Consider the following 18,438-nt stretch of genomic DNA (forward strand, 5'->3'; position numbering starts at 1 on the left):
TCCTGCTTCTCCTTAACCCTTTCCACACCAAAGACATTCTTTTCTTCCAGCGAGAGTTTGTTCGATTGCTGCAGCTGCCCTCCCCCACTGTCGCCACCTGCTGATGGAGATCCTGGAGAACTGCTCAGCTCCCTTGCTCAGTACCCTCCATCATGGTCACCATCTGCTCCTGGAGGTCCTGTTTCAAATAGGTCTGCTGCAATCATCTCCAAGAGTTCATGAGCATGGTGAATCCAAGGTCACTTACATAACAACATGCTGGTTGCCCAACAATTGTTTCTTTATTTTCAGATTTCAGAATAATTAATCATACAGTTGTAATTTTATGATAGTGTTCACAGATGTGTATATTGAAATACATAATGAAATTTAAGGAATAGACAAGGAAATTGCCAATATACATCGACTATGCAAGTGTGAATTCAGAAAATTCAGGTCAACAAATAGACCACAATCATTAATATTAATTGTTTTATGAATGGATGTCACAATCTATAAAAAAAAGATATTTGTGTGACCTGCACAATCGGAAATATATGCTTTGACCTTGAGTTTAAACATGGAGATAACATTCACTTGCTAATAATTGCAAAGAGCGAGTGTGAATTGATCACAGAATTTTCTGTTACTGATGTTGGGGTCAGCTGCCTCTGCCATTACTTTCACCACCTCAGCTCACCAAGTCAAACTTCCTTGAAAATTCTCCACTTATTTCTGCCCTATCTTCCAGGTGCCCTTGCTAAATTCTTCAAAAAACATACATCCTGCTCTTGATCCCATTCCAAAACTGGTAACGATTCAACTTTCCAATTGGCTCCCGTGTTAACAGATGTTCTCTGCTTGGGCTTTCTCCTCGTTCTTAATTTCTTGTTATCATTTCAATAAAACCATCCAAAACACAATGCCAGTTTCCACATAATTGCTAAAAGACACTCAGCTTTAACTCATTAACACCTCTTTTGACCACTCCACTACCTCCACCTGGGTCAGACCAGTTGCCCAACATTCAGACATAAGGGGTAGAACCTTTCCTCAATTAATTGTTGGAAGCACTGAAGACATTGTCTTTGGTTTGCAAGATGGCAGTTTCCTTCCATAAAGGGCATGAGTGAATCTGATGGTTTTTCTGATGATTGACCACAGATTCATGATCATCACGTTTAATTCCAGTTTTTTTTATTATTGAATTCAAATTCCATCATCTACCATGGCCAATTTGAATGCAGCTCCCCAGAATCTATGACCTGAGTCTCTGGATTAAGTGTGGGATTGTAGGTATAGAGTAGGGAGGAGGGTCTGGATGGAGAATTGGTGCAGATTCGATGGGCCAAATGGCGTCAATCTGCACTGTAAGGGATTCTGTGATTAAATAGTAGACAGAGTACATGGAAATGATCAGAAATCTTAAAGCAAAGAAAGGGGCAATCAAAACAGGACTGAGTGTATTGTACAGAAATGCATGTAGTATACAAAACAAAGTATCCACTACAGAAGATTCTAGAAAAGGGAATTTAAATTCCACTAAATTTAAATTTCTGTCATTCAATCAGATTGGTTTCCAGGACATTGAAAATAAATATGTGACCAATCTATAATAGCAGTTTTACATCAGGGAATAATTTGAAAAATTTCTCCAGGTCTTTCTGACTAACTATAGAAAATTGGAATACCTTTTTCAATATTCCAGCATTACGTTTAGTTAACGATATGTCTGCTTCAAACTGTTTCATGTTTCTAACCACGGAAATATTAATTAATGTTAATTATATTAATAATCAACAATAATTTAATTAGAGCAAAGATAGTGGAGATCATAGAGGAGTCAAATGTAAAACTTAAATTAAATGGTACAATAATGAAACATTCTTGTCCCACTTGAGATCACATACTGCTACTCAGGTTGCAACGTGAAATGTAGTACCGCATAAATTGCAGAATTCACTGACCTCTTGTCATTCCTTCAACTGAAAATAAATTCAATATAATACCATTAGTACCACATAAACCTAACAAATAGAAATGTCATTTTATACAAGGTACATTAAAATTTCAATTGATATTGATCAACACAAAAAAACAAGCTGTATAATTGCATATTAATTGTATATGCAATAATAATATGAATAGTTCAGGTGGTGAAGATTTACAGAGAAGGAATCCCATCAATAATAATAATTAATTGATTTGGCCTATCCACACTTTTCTGATTGATTGGAGTGATCATTTGTTAGGCAGTGTCCCCTGCAGTAATGGGCTGATAATTGGTTAATTACATACTTTAAGCATCATACTAAGTTTTTTTCTAGTCAGACAGGTTAATTATAGAATCATACAGTACAAAAGAGGGTTTTGACCCACCTACATGAGTCCCATTTTCCTGCAATAAGCCTTAAATGTTACCACACTTCAAGTGCTCATCAGAGTACACATTTAAAATTAGTGAGGTTTCCTGCCGTTCCAGTGAATTCCAGACCCGCACCATCCTCTGGTGAAAAAGATTTCCCTCAAGTCATCTTTAAACCTCCTCTCTTTCACTTTTAAATTATGCCCCTTTGACAAGTGGGAACAGCTGCTTTCTACTCACCTTGTCCATCGATGGCTGAAGGGCCTGTTCTGCGCTGTATTGTTCTATGTCCCTCATAATTTTCTCCAACCTGAGCTTAACCGGCCTTTGTTCATAATTGAAATGTTCCACCTCAGCAACATCCTGGTCAATCTCCTCTGCAGCCCTCCCAATGGAATGATATCCTTCCTGTTGTGTGGTGACCAGAACTACCCACAGTATTCCAGCTGGGGCCTAAGCAAAGTCTGTACAGAACCAATATGACCTCACTGCTTTTTAAATTTATGTGATGACTGACAAAGGGAAGCATCTGTACACCTTCTTAACTGCCCTATTAACCTGCCCCGTCACCTTCAAGGATCTGTCGACAAGCACCCCATAATTTCTCTGTTCCAGTCAGCTTCTTAGTGTCTTGTTATTCTTTGAGTACTCCCTTGTTCCTTCTTCAAATTTCTCAATTATCACAGTTAAATTCCATCCACCAATGATCTGCCCATCTGGCCAATCCAATGATATCCTCCTTGAACCTAACACCTTCCTCCTCACTGTCAAACACCCAGACAATATTTATGTCATGTTGGTGACTTCAAGACAAAAGGTGATGCAGATCATTGGGTATGGGAAGGGGTCAACAAAAAGAAAAAAATAAGGTAAGCAACTCTAAACATTGAAGGTGTGTTCTGTGCATGAGTTCTTAATGACCAAGACAGTTTTTCACCTCTCTAGTCATAGCAATATGTCCACCTGTTTGGCGCATTGGCATCTAATTGACTATGTCTCCATGAGGCACAGGGATAGGCAGAATGTTGTGCTGACTGCTGGAATAATCACCATTTTATTGGTTCACAGATAACAACATAATCCATCCCTGGTTGCCCTGAGTGTGAAGGTCCAGAAGCATTGCTACGTCTCAAGGCCTGAACTGACAGTCATGATGGAATCCACCTCAGAGAAACTCGAGAATTGCCTGAGGGCAGCAAAAGTGAACACTCACTGCACTGGTGACTTCAGGGGAGGAGCTTACTTCATTGTTTCAGAGGCCCCTGACCCCACCTCTTGTTAGCACCAACCTTGACTTGAAGAAAACAATGAGGTAGACTAGAAAAAAAACTCATAGAAAAATATCACCACTATATGGTTAATCTCAATAACCTTCTAACCAAAAAGGATGTTGCAACATCCGCAGAACTGTTTAGTACAAACTCAGACATGTGCAAGACACTTGGTTAATTCAGAAAACAGGCCAACATGAGTCATATTTCCAAGATGGAGAACAGGAGAAATTTCTGGCTGCAGCAGGCTGCTTCTTTTTTGAGATATTTTAGGTTTCGGAGGTGATTTCCTCGAATTCCAGGAGCAGCAATTACTGTGTTATATGCTGTTGCATTGTTTTGGAACTTTGAAGAAAAAGTGTCAATAATTCTATTAGTTTTAAAATAGTGATGGAAAAGGATAGATCTGAAGGTTGAAGTTCCAAATTGGAGAAAGGCCCGTTTCGATGGTATGAAGCAAGAACTTTCAAAAATTGATTGGGGACAGATGCTTGCAGGCAAAGGGATGGCTGGAAAATGGGAAGCCTTCAGAAATGAGGTAATGAGAGCCCAGAGAAAGTATATTCCTGTCAGGGTGAAAGGAAAGGCTGGTAAGTATAGGGAATGCTGGATGACTAAAGAAATTGAGGGTTTGGTTAAGAAAGAGAAGCAAGTGTATGTCAGGTATAGACAGGATGGATGGAGTGCATCCTTCGAAGAGTATAAAGGCAGTAGGAGTATATTGAAGAGGGAAAACCAGCAGGGAGAAAAGGGATATGAGATAGCTTTGGAAAATAGAGTTGGGAGAATCCAAAGGGTTTTTACAAATACATTAAGGAAAAAAGGGTAACTGGGGAGAGAATAGGGTCCCTCAAAGATCAGCAAGGTGGCCTTTGTGTGGAGCCACAGAAAATGGGGGAGATACTAAATGAATATTTTGTATCAGTATTTATTGTGGAAAACGACATGGAAGATATAAAATGTAGGAAACAAATGGTGGCATCTTTAATAATGTCCATATTACAGAAGAGGAAGTGCTGGATGTCTGGCATCTCATAAAAGTGGATAAGTCCCCAAGACCTGATCAGGTGTACCTTGAAGTCTGTAGGAAACTAGAGAAGTGATTGCTGGGTCTCTTGCTGAGATATTTTTATCATTGATGGTCACAGGTGAGGTGCCAAAAGACTTGAGATTGACTAATGTGGTGCCACTATTTAAGATAGATGGTCAGGACCACCCAGGGAACTATAGACCATGTTGGTGAGCCTGACTTCAGTGGTGGACAAGTTGTTGAAGGGAATCCTGAAGGACAGGATGTTTTTGTTTTTTGAAAGGCAAGGACTGATTTGGGATAGTCAATATGGCTTCGTGCATGGGAAATCATGTTGAGTTGATTGAGTTTTTTGAAAAAGTAACAAAGAGCAGACATGATCTGTATGGGCTTCAGTAAGATGTTCAACAAGGTTCTCCATGGGAGATTGGTTAGCAAGGTTAGGGGGATCTCATGGAATACAGAGAGAACTCACATGGATACAGAACTGGCTCAAAGGTAGAAGACAGAGGGTGGTGGTGGAGGGTTGTGGAGTCCCACAAGGATCGGTGCTGGGTCCACTAATTTTCATCATTTATATAAATGATTTGGAGGTGAGCATAAGAAGTACAGTTAGTAAACTGGAAGATGACACCAAAATTGGAGGTGTAGTGGACAACGACGAAGTTTACCTCAGATTACAATAGGATCTTGATCAGATGGGCCAATGGGCTGAGAAGAGGCAGATGGAGTTTAATTTCAATAAATGTGCAGTGCTGCATTTTGGGAAAGCAAATCTTAGCAGGACTTATATACTGAGTACAGGTTCATAGCTCCTTAAAAGTAGCATCACAGTTCAATAGGACAATGTAGAAGGCATTTGGTATGCTTTCCTTTATTGGTCAGAGTATTGAGTACAGGAGTTGGGAGTTCATGTTGCGGCTTTACAAACATTGGTTTGGCCACTTTTGGAATATTGCATGCAATTCTGGTCTCCTTCCAATCAGAAGGATGTTGTGAAACTTGAAAGGGTTCAAAAAAGATTTACAAGGATGTTGCCAAGGTTGGAGGATTTGAGTTATCGGGAGAGGTTGAATAGGATAGGACTGTTTTCCCTGGAGCGTCGGAGGATGAGGGGTGACCTTATAGAGGTTCACAAAATCAAGAGGGGAATAGATAGGGTAAATGGACAAAGTCTTTTCCCTGGGGTCGGGGAGTCCAGAATTCAAGGGCATAGATTTAGGGTGACAGGGGAAAGATATAAAAGAGACCTAAGGGGCAACTTTTTCACACAGAGGGTGGTGCGTGTGTGAAATGAGCTGCCAGAGGAAGTGGTGGAGGTTAGTAAATTGTAACATTTAAAAGGCATCTGGATGAGTATATGGATAGGAAGGGTTTGGAGGGGTATGGGTCAGGTGCTGACAGGTGGGACTAGATTGGGTTGGGATATCTGGTTGGCATGGACAATTTGGACCAAAGGATCTGTTTCCGTGCTGTACATCTCTATGACTCTATGACTCTGTGTGCAGATCACAAAAACATCTTTGAAAAAGGCAGCCATGAGAGTTTGTGGAGGGTAATAGAGAAATCTGGCTGTGCGCTGGTTACAACCAACAGTTAGGATTGCAGCAGGACTGAACTGGAAAGGTATCCCACATCCTCATCTCAGTGAAGGCATGAAGGTGAGGTCCTGTTGTATTTTCTAGATCAGCAATGCCTTGTATTTAGTTTAGGCATAATAAATCATATTGAATTTAAATTAGATAACTTTGAAATGCCTGTCAGTAAGTGCTGCTGGTCAGCATGAGACAGAAAGTTGGAATGATGGAATTGGTTAGGTACACTAATTTGACCACAGGCTGAGGGCCAATATGAAAATATGGTAAGGTGGAATTGACATGAGCAGGAATGGTATAGCATGGTATGGTATGGTATGGGTGATGACAGGGATGGAATTGTATAGTATGGTATGGGTGATGACAGGGATGGAATTGTATAGTATGGTATGGGTGATGACAGGGATGGAATTGTATAGTATGGTATGGGTGATGACAGGGATGGAATTGTATAGTATGGTATGGGTGATGACAGGGATGGAATTGCATGGGTGAGAATGGCATGATAAGGAGGAGAGTTGGAATGAGTTGTGATGAAAATGACACAGGAGGGGGAGAGCGAAATCATATGTAGTTTGGAAGGGGTGGGGCCCTGATAAAATTTGTTAATCATATTCGTTTCACCACCGGTGTTTTGCAGACTTCTGTTAGTATCAAAATAGTATATTAAATTATCCAAAACCGAAACATTCCTTTATAATGAAGATGCCAATGTTCTTCAGGTTCAGACATAGGGCTGGATGCAATCAGTGACAATGCACCTCCAGCTGAAAAGTCTGGGCAGTGCCCCCTGCTTTGCTTGGCTAGATTGCCCTGACCTGATTTAATAGCCATCATTCTGTCAGTAGGCTTGCAGCAAAACCCCTGCCCTCATCTGGAGGAGGTTTGACTCTTAGGATGCATTACAAGCAGCTGCAGTTCTCTGTCCTCATAGTGCGATTGGGCACAGTGATCACGACAGGTACTACATGCAGTCCCCAAGGCTAAGGAACCTTGGTGGTGTACACTGGGAGACTTGCCAGAATCAGTCCAGTGGGTTCCAGCAAATAGAGTGGGGAGCCAGTTCCCTTCATGTCGGGAATGGCAAGTATGCATTGAGATAGCAACTTGGGGGGAGTGGGCCTCTGTTTAGGGTGCACGAACAGTTGGCAGCTCAACTTTCTGGGTCAATAAAAGGCCACTGGGTACTCTGAGGCCTGGGCACATGCTGCCAGTGGTAAAATACCAGCCTTTGAAGGAGAAAGCCCTTAACTGACCATGAATTAACTAACTTGAGAACGTCAATTGGTGCAATGATAAGCAGGATGCCCATCCCCATCCCCATTTCCCCAACACCCCCTCCCCCACCCCCATCAATGGTGGAGAAGAGGTAGGCATCGGCATTCATGGCTGCAAGCTCACCCAGTGTTACCCATTCCCCTGTCAGATATACGGTATGTTTCAGGAAATCCTTCTGTGCTGTTCCTATGTTTCTGCAATACTTGCTTTGATTGTATATAAAGTAAAAAAGGCACACCTTATAACTTACTCTTCTCTGTATTGTCCTTGAATGTTCTGATTAATCTCAGCTCTCCCCAGAAATTTAGGCAGAAAGCCATTCCCAAAACAAGGAAGTAAAATATATATTCATAAGGCACTCAATCATTCAGTTATAGAGGAATTTGTTAACAGTACAGAAATACAGATTTCATGGGTACTTTCTACAACGTACCTGTTATTTTCTGGGCAAGGAATTGAAGATTTTGAAGAACTTTCTCTCTTATTTGTTGGTCAGCTAAATTCACATCCTCGCTTGTGACAGTAAACCTTAGGATTACTTTGCGTTGTGCTGCAAATAAAGTGGAAAAGTGATTAATGATTGATGAAAACCTTTGACAGGATGTTTCTCAAGTATTTCAGTTCTCTGACTAAGAGGTAGATATAAGGCAAGGTATTACAACGCTGTACAAAACATAATGGTCATCAGGTTCCTTAAATGGTAAACGTATGTCTGGTTATCTTTGTATAAATAACAGCAAAAAGCAAAAAAAAAAATTAAAATCCTGTAATAAAAACAGAAAATGGACATAGAATTATAGATCATGGAGATGTACAGCATGGAAACAGACCTTTCGGTCCAACCCGTCCATGCTAACCAGATATCCCAACCCAATCTAGTCCCACCTGCCGGCACCCAGCCCATATGCCTCCAAACCCTTCCTATTCATATACCCATCCAGATGCCTTTTAAATGTTGCAATTGTATCAGCCTCCACCACTTCCTCTGGCAGCTCATTCCATACCCGTACCACCCTCTGTGTGAAAAAGTTGCCCTGTACATCTCTTTGAATGAGTTTCTTTTGTGGTTGTGAGAGCATTCTTATCATTGGCAACAATGTTGGAATTTGTCAGGGACTCACAAGTCCCCTCCATGAGCATGCCCTCTCTCATTTTCACAGGGGCTGGTCCATGGTTCGTGTGTGCACAGCTTCCACATGCAGCTGGTCCTTTAAATTACTAAGCACCTTCACAGAAATGTGCCATTGGAGTCCCTGGAGTCTGGAACCCAGAGTGGACTGATTTGACCAGGTAAGGGCAGGTCCATTCTCAGTGCATTGCTTTTGGATAGCCAGGCTATCCTTTGGCAGCTGAGGTTCCCCTGTGGATTTGAAGCTTGGAGCTTGAGCACATTGGACCTTGAAGAGAAGGATCCTTTTGGATTCAATATACTTTGGAGCTGAGTGTCACAGGTCATAGGCAAGGGTGACGGAAGGGGCAGGTGCCTTGTGGGACAGTTAACTCTGTTGAAGATTGAGTAAAAAATGCATAATAAACACCTTGCAAATGTCCAAGTTATCAAGTCCTGTTCACAAATGTCCAGAAGTTTCAAACTGTTATGACAAGAGCATATCAGAGGCTGAAGAATCTGTGGTGAAAACTCACCTCCTAAAACGCCAAAACCTACCCACAATTTACAAGTTTGTAAGATGTGGCAATAAAATCCACTAGGCCTCATAAAAATAGCCTTCAAAAAAACTCATCTTAACTGGAACTTTGCCAAAAATATAAAGTTCAGGCCATGGTGTCAGTTCTATGGAAGTGCTTTTTTTTTTAAAGATCAGGAAGTCAATTTTAATAGCAGTGATTCAAACGTTATTGCCAACAAAGCATGCAACTTAAATAAGGTGACTCCATCAGTTGCTGAATGTTCACAAAGTGGAACTTCTACAATTACAGAAAGACAAAAGGTCAGAGGGCAGGTTCGGATGTCTGTTCAGAAGTACATTTCCATATCAACAGATGGGCAGTTTAGTTTGTGAAGTCTTTAGTTATTTTTATAACAACTCATGGAAAAGAGTTAGAAAAGAATTTGAATTCCTATTAATATTCCAAGAAAATAATCAATTAATCCGTATTTCTTGTTTCGCTGAGATTTAGCAATGGAAGGAATCACATCTGATGAAGTTGGAAAAAAGCCAAAAAAGAAATGCTTGCTATCTCATTAGTTCAACAGGAAACTAAACAGGAAGATAAAAGTGATACTTCATTGGAATTGAATTAAACAATGGGCAAAGTCCTATAATGTCTGACCATCGTGAACTATGGTGTGTGGCAGTATCCGGTAAAAAAAAGAGCAAGGTCTATTTCAATGTGGATATTGTCTCACTCCATGTTTTGGACTTTTCCCAAGTGGTATGGTGCGATTGTAGCCAGACAGTGGCAGAATGCCAATTCTTGGTAATGTCACAACTTGCCTGATGAATATTCCAACTCCCACCTGAACAAGCTTATGACACTATCTAGACATTGAGAAAGGGCAACAAGGAAACCAGGGTGTGTATCTAGTAAATTCAGCTTGTTGCTTGCTCCAAACAACTTCCATGTTGAATACTAGGAATCAACATTTTAGGGTTTGAACCATGGACTTCAGTCAAGTACATTGGTCCTCTGAGTGCATACAGAATGAGCCACCCTATCACAAGCATCACAAGTACAGTGACAGGAACTCAGCTCATGGATTGGATCAGACTGTATCTCAGGGATGCTCACTAACTCTCATAGCACTCACTCACTTTGTGTGCACCTGGCTGATCACAGAATCTCTCCTTTCTCTTGTTGTGCCAGTTAATGCAGTCACACAGCTAGGCAGCTTTCATTGCTGTGAAGCAGCCCTCAGCATAGGGGGTACATATCTTGTTGTATAACACTGTGCACTGTCAATCTCACACTTGCACCATGCACCAACAGTGTATGCAGCAGACACACTACATGTGCAGTAAGCAGGCAGCCAAGGATCCGACTCTTAGGGAAGTAATCCTCACTGAAGGCCATGCAGATACCCATCAGTCAGGTTGTCTTGGGCAGTGTCCCGAAGCAGCCAACGGCACTGGCCATAGCTACAGCACAAAGCATTTCCACTTCTGTCATCTGGTCTAGGGGCTGAAAGCTGTAGGCAAGTATGTAGGGGATCAGCAGGATTTGCAAGGTGGTGGATACTCTAAAGCATTGCTGGAAAGAGTGTAATGTGGGAAGAAGTGTCATCCATTGCCAGGAGGACCCTGGCTTTAATGGCGAGGGTGAAATGCAGTATGTGGCCATACTATTCATGGTCACCTTACATGTCAGGATCTGGTTGGGAAGGGTCGACAGACACAGGTAAATGTAGATGGGATGGGTGCAGATTGCTGAAGATCGAAGGCTGTAGATTTGAAAGGATGGGCGACCAGGAAAGGGATGTGGCTATCTGGGGGCTCACTGACATTGTCAGGCTGAGGCTGAACACCTTTGGATAATGAGTGCACACTGGCCGTCATTTCTCTCCAACCATCCAGACCACTGAATCTGTATAAACCTTAAGTTGCCTATCCACTCGTCCAGGACACCTCTCCACCAATCTAATTGCCAAATGAACTCAACAGCAATAAGTGTGAGGTAGTATGTTTTGGCATAAAGAATGGGAAGTTCAGAATGTCAGGCTAGGTGGGATAAAGAAACATTGGATCCCTGACTGCAAATACATCAAAAGGGTGGGTTAAGGTTAGTAATGCTATAATAAAAAGCAGGAAGCTTTCTTTGAAATAAGTTGAATTGAATGGAAATGTAAAACTCACATTGACACTTGTCTACAATTGGGTGAGAGCCTTACATGACAGACTGGTTGCCATGTTATGAAAAGTTTACAGGTGCACAAATGCGTGGGTATATATAACAGGAAAAGATTGATAAGTTGTGTCTCCATTTCTCTCAAAAGTATGTTCACACAGGATCTAATAGAGAATTTAAAGTTGTTTAAGGATTGGGTAGGCTAGATAGAGAGAGAATGTTTTATCATGTGGGAAGTGCTGTCAGTTATGCTAAGTAATAGAAACATTAATCAATGGTGAGTCGGAAGTACAAAGCAAAACCATTGATCAGAAAGTATGGGTTTTAGTAATCTCTATGAATATTTATTTCCCACAATAGACACTGTAATTGGAAATCAAAATAACCTTATGACTCTGCTTTATAAATATTGTCGTAATTAGCTGATCATTTATTTATCATGCAGACTCGATACCATTCAAAGCGATTTAGCTGTGCAGGTCACTGAAAACTGTTGCTGGAGTACAATTCCAAAATCATCAATTACAGTGTACCTTTAATGGGCAGCACAGTGGCTCAGTGGTTAGCACCGCTGCTGCCCAGCGCCAGAGATCTGGGTTTATTTCCAGGCTTGGGTGACTGTGTGGAATTTGCACCTTCTCCCCATGTCTGCATAGGCTTCTGCCAGTGCTCTGGTTTCCTCCCATATGTCTAGGGTGGATTAGTTATGTTCAATTGTCTACAGTGTCCAGGGATGTGCAGGCTAGGTGGGTTGATTATGGCAAATGCAAGTGACGGGGATAGGACAGGATGCACTTTGGAAGGTTGGCACAGACTTGATGGGCTGAATAGCCCCTAAGGTGTAGGTTTGCTCACTGAGCTGTCGGCTTGATATCCAGACGTTTCATTACCTGGCTAGGTAACATCATCAGTGGCGATCTCCAAGTGGAGCGAAGCTGTTGTCTCCTGCTTTCTATTTATATCTTTCTCCTGGATGGGGTTCCTGGGGTTTGTGGTGATGTCATTTCCTGTTCATTTTCTGAGGGGTTGATGGATGGTACCTAGATCTATGTGCTTGTTTATGGCGTTGTGGTTGGAGTGCCAGGCCTCTAGGAATTCTTTGGCATGTCTTTGCTTCGCCTGTCCCAGGATAGATGTGTTGTCCCAGTCGAAATGGTGGGTTTTTTCATCCGTGTGCAGGGCTATGTGGGAGAGGGGTTCATGTCATTTTGTGGCTAGCTAGTGTTCGTGTATCCTTTCTTCCTGTTTGTCCTACATAGTGTTTGTGGCAGTCCTTGCATGGAATTTTGTAGATGATGTTGGTTTTGTCCATAGGTTATACTGGGTGTTTTAAGTTTGTTAGTTTTTATTTGAGAGTGTTCGTGGGTTTGTGTGCTACTAGGATTCCGAGGGGTCTTCGTAGTCTGGCTGTCATTTCTGAAACTTCTTTGATGTATGGTAAGGTGGTTAGGGTTTCTGGCTGTGTCTGGTCGGCTTGTCGTGGTTTGTTCTTGAGGAATCTGCGCACTGTATTTTTTGAGTATCCGTTCTTCTTGAATACATTGTATAGGTGGTTCTCCTCTGTTTTCCAAAGTTCGTCTGTGCTGCAGTGTGTGGTGGCTCATTGGAATAGTGTTCGGATACAGCTTCGTTTGTGTGTGTTGGGTTAGTTGCTGGTGCAGTTAAGTATTTGGTCAATGTTTGTCGATTTTCCGTATACGTAGGTTTGTAGTTCTCCGTTGTCCTTTCTTTCGACTGTGACGTCCAGGAATGCGAGTTTGTTGTCGGTTTCTTCCTCCTTGGTGAACTTTATGCCTGTGAGGGTGTTGTTGATGTTAAATGTCTCTTCTATCTTGTTTTGTTTTGTGATGACAAAGGTGTCATCTACGCAGTGGACCCAGACTTTTGGTTTGATGGTTGGTAGGGCTGTTTGTTCTAGCCTTTGCATTACCGCTTCTGCTATGAATCCTGATAGTGGAGATCCCATGGGTGTGCCGTTGGTTTGTTTGTAGATTATGTTGTTGAAGGTGAACTGGGTAGTGAGGCACAGGTCCACTAGCTTCATGACGTTTTCGTTGGTAATGTGATTGATGGTGGTTGGGGTGTGTGAGATGGTCTCTTCTAAAAGTATGGTAAGTGTTTCCTTTGCCAGGCCGATGTTGATGGAGGTGAACAGTGCTGTTACGTCAAATGAGATCATTGTTTCATCTTCCTCTATTTTGGTGTTTTTGATGATTTTTAGGAATTCCTGGGTGGAGTGGATGGAGTGCTGTGACTCTTCTACTAGATATTTCAGTCTCACGTGTAGTTCTTCGGCCAGTCTGTAAGTTGGTGTTCCGGGTAGTGAGACTCTGGTTCTGAGGGGGGACTCCTGGGTTTATGGATTTTTGGTAGTCCGTAGAATTGTGGGGTGTTGGTCCCGTCTGGTTGCATTTTCTGGAATTCCGTCTTGTTTAATTGTCCGGAACTGTGTAATTTTCTTAGGAGATATATAATTTTGTTTCCGAGTTGAGGGGTCGGGTCTCGCGCCACCTGTTGGTAGGTGTTGGTGTCTGCGAGTAGTGCATTGGCTTTCTCTATGTAGTCCCTTCTGTTCAGGATGACTGTGAGCCGACCTTTGTCTGCAGGTATATATAACGATGTTTTTGTCTTTTATGAGATTTTCTACGGCTTTCTTTTCTTGTGTGTTCAGTTTGTTTCCTTCCCTCTTTCGGCTCAGAGTAGGTGCAACTGTCTGTCTGATCGTTCGTTGTGTTTCTTCCGTGAGTTTGTTGTCCTTCAATGTAGTTCCTAATGCCACTAGGAAATCCTTCTTGTCAGCATCTCAGTAATTGAAATTTAGTCCTTTTTATTAGTACCGCTTCTTCTGTGTCTGATATGGTTCGGTCTGAAAAGTTCTTTATCTATGCCCCTGTGTTATCGGTTTTGTCTTTTATTTCTGGCCACAGAGAAGAGGCACGATGGCTTAGTGGTTAGCACTGCTGCCTCATAGCATCAGAGACCTGGATACAATTCCAACCTTGGGTGACTGTGTGGAGTTTGCACATTCTCCCCGTGTTTGCGCAAGCTTCCTCCAGGTGCTCCAGTTTCTTCCCACAGTCCAAAGGTGTGCAGGTTTTGTAGATTGGCCACACTAAATTGCTCATGGTGTTCAGGTATGTGCAGACCAGGTGGATTAAAATGCAGGGTTACAGGGATAGGTAGAGGGTGGGACTGTGTAGGATGCTCTTTGGAGGGATTGGTGTGGGCTTGATAGCCTGCTCCATACTGTCGGGATTCCATAATTCTCTGAAGAATGTCTATGTGCCAACAATTCCCAAATATGACTAACTCAAAATGTATTCTTAAATTATAAATGAGATGAATCTTAATAGCTATGGCATGATGTTTATGAGGAGGTTGTTATAAATGACAATTAGTACATGAAAAGATTAACTAACACAAAAATGTATAAATAGAGCAGGTTATAATGAAATGTTCCTAGGAGACACTCATCAGTTAAATCTGACAGGTGTTTGCTGTAAAAGATAGTTAGAACATGAAAGGCTTAACTTCCACCATTAAAAATAATGCTCATATAGATATATTGAACCACTCCAAGGAGGTGATGGTCAGTTGTTCAGTTGTTTGAGTAATTAACACAATGTTTCAGCAGCACGTGTCCTTAAGTATAACTTCCAGTCTTAGAAAAGATTCTCATGCATTTGAGATGTAATGTAATTGCCTTTAGCACATTTATATCATGATTTACAATAAGGACAATTATGAAGAATAATGTTGTTCAGTGTTGATTTTCCAGCTTTGGTTCTGAGGCAATTAAGCATAATCCATTTTCAATTCAGTATAGGATTGGCATGAATTGAATGAATGTAAAAACCATCAGGTTAATATAGCTGTTACAGAAAAGGTCCAATGCATATTAATACCAACTGATGCAGAACTGAATGCAATCATTAATGTGGACTCACTTGTTTTTGGCTGAGTGGAACTCTGTGTCCTTCTTTGTTCTGGTGTACTTGTTGGTGCTGTTGTGAATGTGAAGTTAGATTTTGTACTTAATGATTGGACAGGTGAAGAAGTTGCTTCAACATGTGTAGTCAAAGTACTTGAGGTATCTGTGTAAAAAAAATTAATGTAAAGTTTTTTTTAAAAGATCAAAAGCTGAGCCATATTCTTACTTCATTAAGAGCAAGAGCACTTTCTGTGGATAAAAAAGTTGGTATGTTCAATCAAAATCCCTTTGGGAATGATGAATTACTTTACTGGCAACGATTATGAGTCAAGAAGACTTAATCTGCCATGAAATCAATTATTTTTGAGACAATCAGTAGGAATTGGTTACTACAGCAGATTCTCCTGCTTCTCAGATGCTGCCTGACTGGCTGTGCTTTTCCAGCACCACACACTCGACTCTGATCTCCAGCATCTGCAGTCCTCACTTTCTCCCTGCGAAAGGACGCTGTCTAATTCTTGTTGCTGTCAAACTGTTTACTGTGAATGTGTTTGTTGCTGTGGTCTCACTTGTTAATATTGGTGTTGAAATCTCTATACTTGATGGTTCTGATGTACTTGTTGGTGCAGTTATGGATGTCGAGACTGGTATTGTACTTGCTGATTGTCCAGATATTGACAATGTTTCAGCAGGAGTACTTGTAGAAACACTTGATTTAAGTTGTGTAAACCAAATCAAAATTTAGTCTTGAATTACAATATCTGCTAACTTTAATTATTCCATGCAATTCCCCGATATTAAAATGTGAAAAAACATTTGTTACGTATGCCATTTAGGACATGAAAGGGTTAATTAATGCCAAAGGATAGTGTTCATCTCACAGGCACTATTCCTGGAAGGTGCAAAACAGTTGCTCAGTTGTTTCTGAGCTTTTACCCGATCATTTCATGAGCAGCAATGTGCATTTACTCTTAAATTTAGCCTATATCTGGTCAACATGGACAAGTTGGACGGAAGGGTCTGTTTCTGTGCTGTACATCTCTATGATTCTAAAGGATCTCATCCATTTGAAATGTACTGTATGCATCATGCACTAAAATGTTTTCTTTATTGACAGTGAGTCTGACATCTGTGAAATACTCTGTGTGGGCATCCTTCTCAAGTTTGAGTCAGTAGTTTACCAAACAAAATTAAAGAGAATATGACATAACTAACAATATTCTATCACAATTTACAGTCAGGACTAGTTTGAAGTATGACATTCTTCAAAGATGTTTTCCAGCTCCGATTTTGAGGCAATGAAACATAATCTGTTTTACCTTCAATGATAATTTTAACAGGAGTTGAGTAATACTCCATATCATCAGGTTAAAATAGCTGCTATAGTAAAAATTCTGATGCTTATTATTTCCTGTCATTATAGAAATGAAGCTAGTCATTCAGTTCAGTAAGGACTCACTTGTTATTGGTGGAGTGGAAGTCTGCGTACTTGTTGGTTCTGATGTACTTGTTGGTGGATTTGTGGATGAGGAGATTGGTATTGTAGTTGTTGAATGTACAGATACTGAAGATGATTCAGTAGGAGTAGATGTGAAAACATTTGATGTACCTGTACAATAAAAATTAATATTTGGTCTTGAATTACAACATGAACTGAATCTTAACCGCCCCATGAAATGACATCGAATCACTACAGTGTGGAAGCAGGCCATTCGGCCTCTCGAGTCCACACCAACCCTCCGAAGAGCATCCCACCCAGACCACTCACCCCGTACTATCCCTTTATCCCTGCATTTCCCATGACTACAGCTGGACACTATGGGCAATTTACCATGGCCAATCAACTTAACCTGCACATTTTTCGACTGTGGGAGGAAACCCACACAGACACGGAGAGAATGTGCAAACTCCACACAAACAGTTGCCTAAGGGTGGAATCGATCCTCAGTCCCTGGCACTGTGAGGTAGCAGTGCTAACCATTAAGCCACTGGGCCACCCACAATCTTAAATTCTGAGCAGAATTTGTTATGTACAACAGTCAATCTGTGAAAGAGTTACTGCAATCATAGTTGGTACTTTCGGACTGTTAGTACATCAAAGTTTTCACTAAAAACAAAATATTACGTCCATCCAGAACTTTTTGTTCAGTTCTGAGGAGGTGCTAATCACCATTTAAATTCTCTATGAGATTTTTCCTGCTTGTTTCATGTGCAGTATTAATATACACTAACTCTTAAATGCAGCCCAATTTCACACAAATTACAATTACGCATGTGACATAAAATGCATCTATTATGTAATAGTACTATTCTGTTTCAAGGAAGTGAGCTTAACTTTGGTTACACATGTTTTATGGCCTTCATTCTTTGCTTTAAATCACCAACTTACAAAATGAACTTAGCCAGAATATAGACTGACAACAGTGAATCTATTCTAGGCATTAAAGATGGGACTACACGATTTTGTATACTAAAAAAAGATAAAGGTTTTGACACCTATTTCTAGAATGAGTCATTACTTATAACAAAATCTCTTCAAGACATAAGGTTGGTCACTGATATTTTTTGAGCTGTGATTCTGAAACAACAAGCACATTAATTTCAATGATAACGTTTGTACAATTTGAAATATTTTCCAAACCATCAGAATAAAACAGCTGCTACAGGCAAATGTCTGATCCTTATTAGTTCCTGTTGATATAAAACTGAAAACAGTTGTTGAGTTTGGTATGGACTCACTTGTTATTGACTGAGTGGAAGTCCGTGTACTTGTTGGTTCTGATGTACTTGTTGGTGGAGTGGTGGACGTAGAGGTTGGTATTGTAGTTGTTGATTGTATAGATGAAGATGTTTCAGCTGGAAGAGTCAAAGCACTTGAGGTAGCTGTCAGAAACAAGAGCAATGTAAAGTTTTTTTTTAAAAAGCAGGAGCTCAACTATGCTCATCTTTCATTAAAACAAGATCTTATTTCCTTTAGATTGAAGGTTGCCAGTTTGATTCAGGATACCTTTTCTATTCATAAGTGGTGAAATGTTATTTTACTTACTGTGACTGAGTCAACATTGTCTAATCTGCTTTTGATTCAATCATAAAATCAGGAATTAGTTGGATTATTTGTGATTCCACCAGCAGGAATTTGCTACTGTAGAAAAGATCTGATGCTTTCTCATTCTTGGTTGTCATAC

General features: G+C 40.8%; 1 protein-coding gene across 1 annotated transcript in view; it reads right to left on the reverse strand.

Annotated features, from left to right (window-relative positions):
* Positions 1 to 391: 391 nt before the first annotated feature.
* The window catches only part of LOC140478647 (uncharacterized), a 106,305-nt gene continuing 88,258 nt past the window's right edge, over positions 392 to 18,438 (reverse strand). The window contains exons 64-68 of the mRNA XM_072571863.1: positions 17,993 to 18,136; positions 16,713 to 16,862; positions 15,270 to 15,416; positions 7,952 to 8,068; positions 392 to 1,964 (exon numbers count right to left, since the gene is read on the reverse strand). Coding sequence (XP_072427964.1) covers positions 1,939 to 1,964; positions 7,952 to 8,068; positions 15,270 to 15,416; positions 16,713 to 16,862; positions 17,993 to 18,136 — 584 coding nt within the window. The 3' untranslated portion in view covers positions 392 to 1,938. The remainder of the gene's footprint in view (positions 1,965 to 7,951; positions 8,069 to 15,269; positions 15,417 to 16,712; positions 16,863 to 17,992; positions 18,137 to 18,438) is intronic.

This window comes from Chiloscyllium punctatum, chromosome 6 (assembly GCF_047496795.1).
Source record: "Chiloscyllium punctatum isolate Juve2018m chromosome 6, sChiPun1.3, whole genome shotgun sequence".
NCBI lineage: Eukaryota > Metazoa > Chordata > Chondrichthyes > Orectolobiformes > Hemiscylliidae > Chiloscyllium > Chiloscyllium punctatum.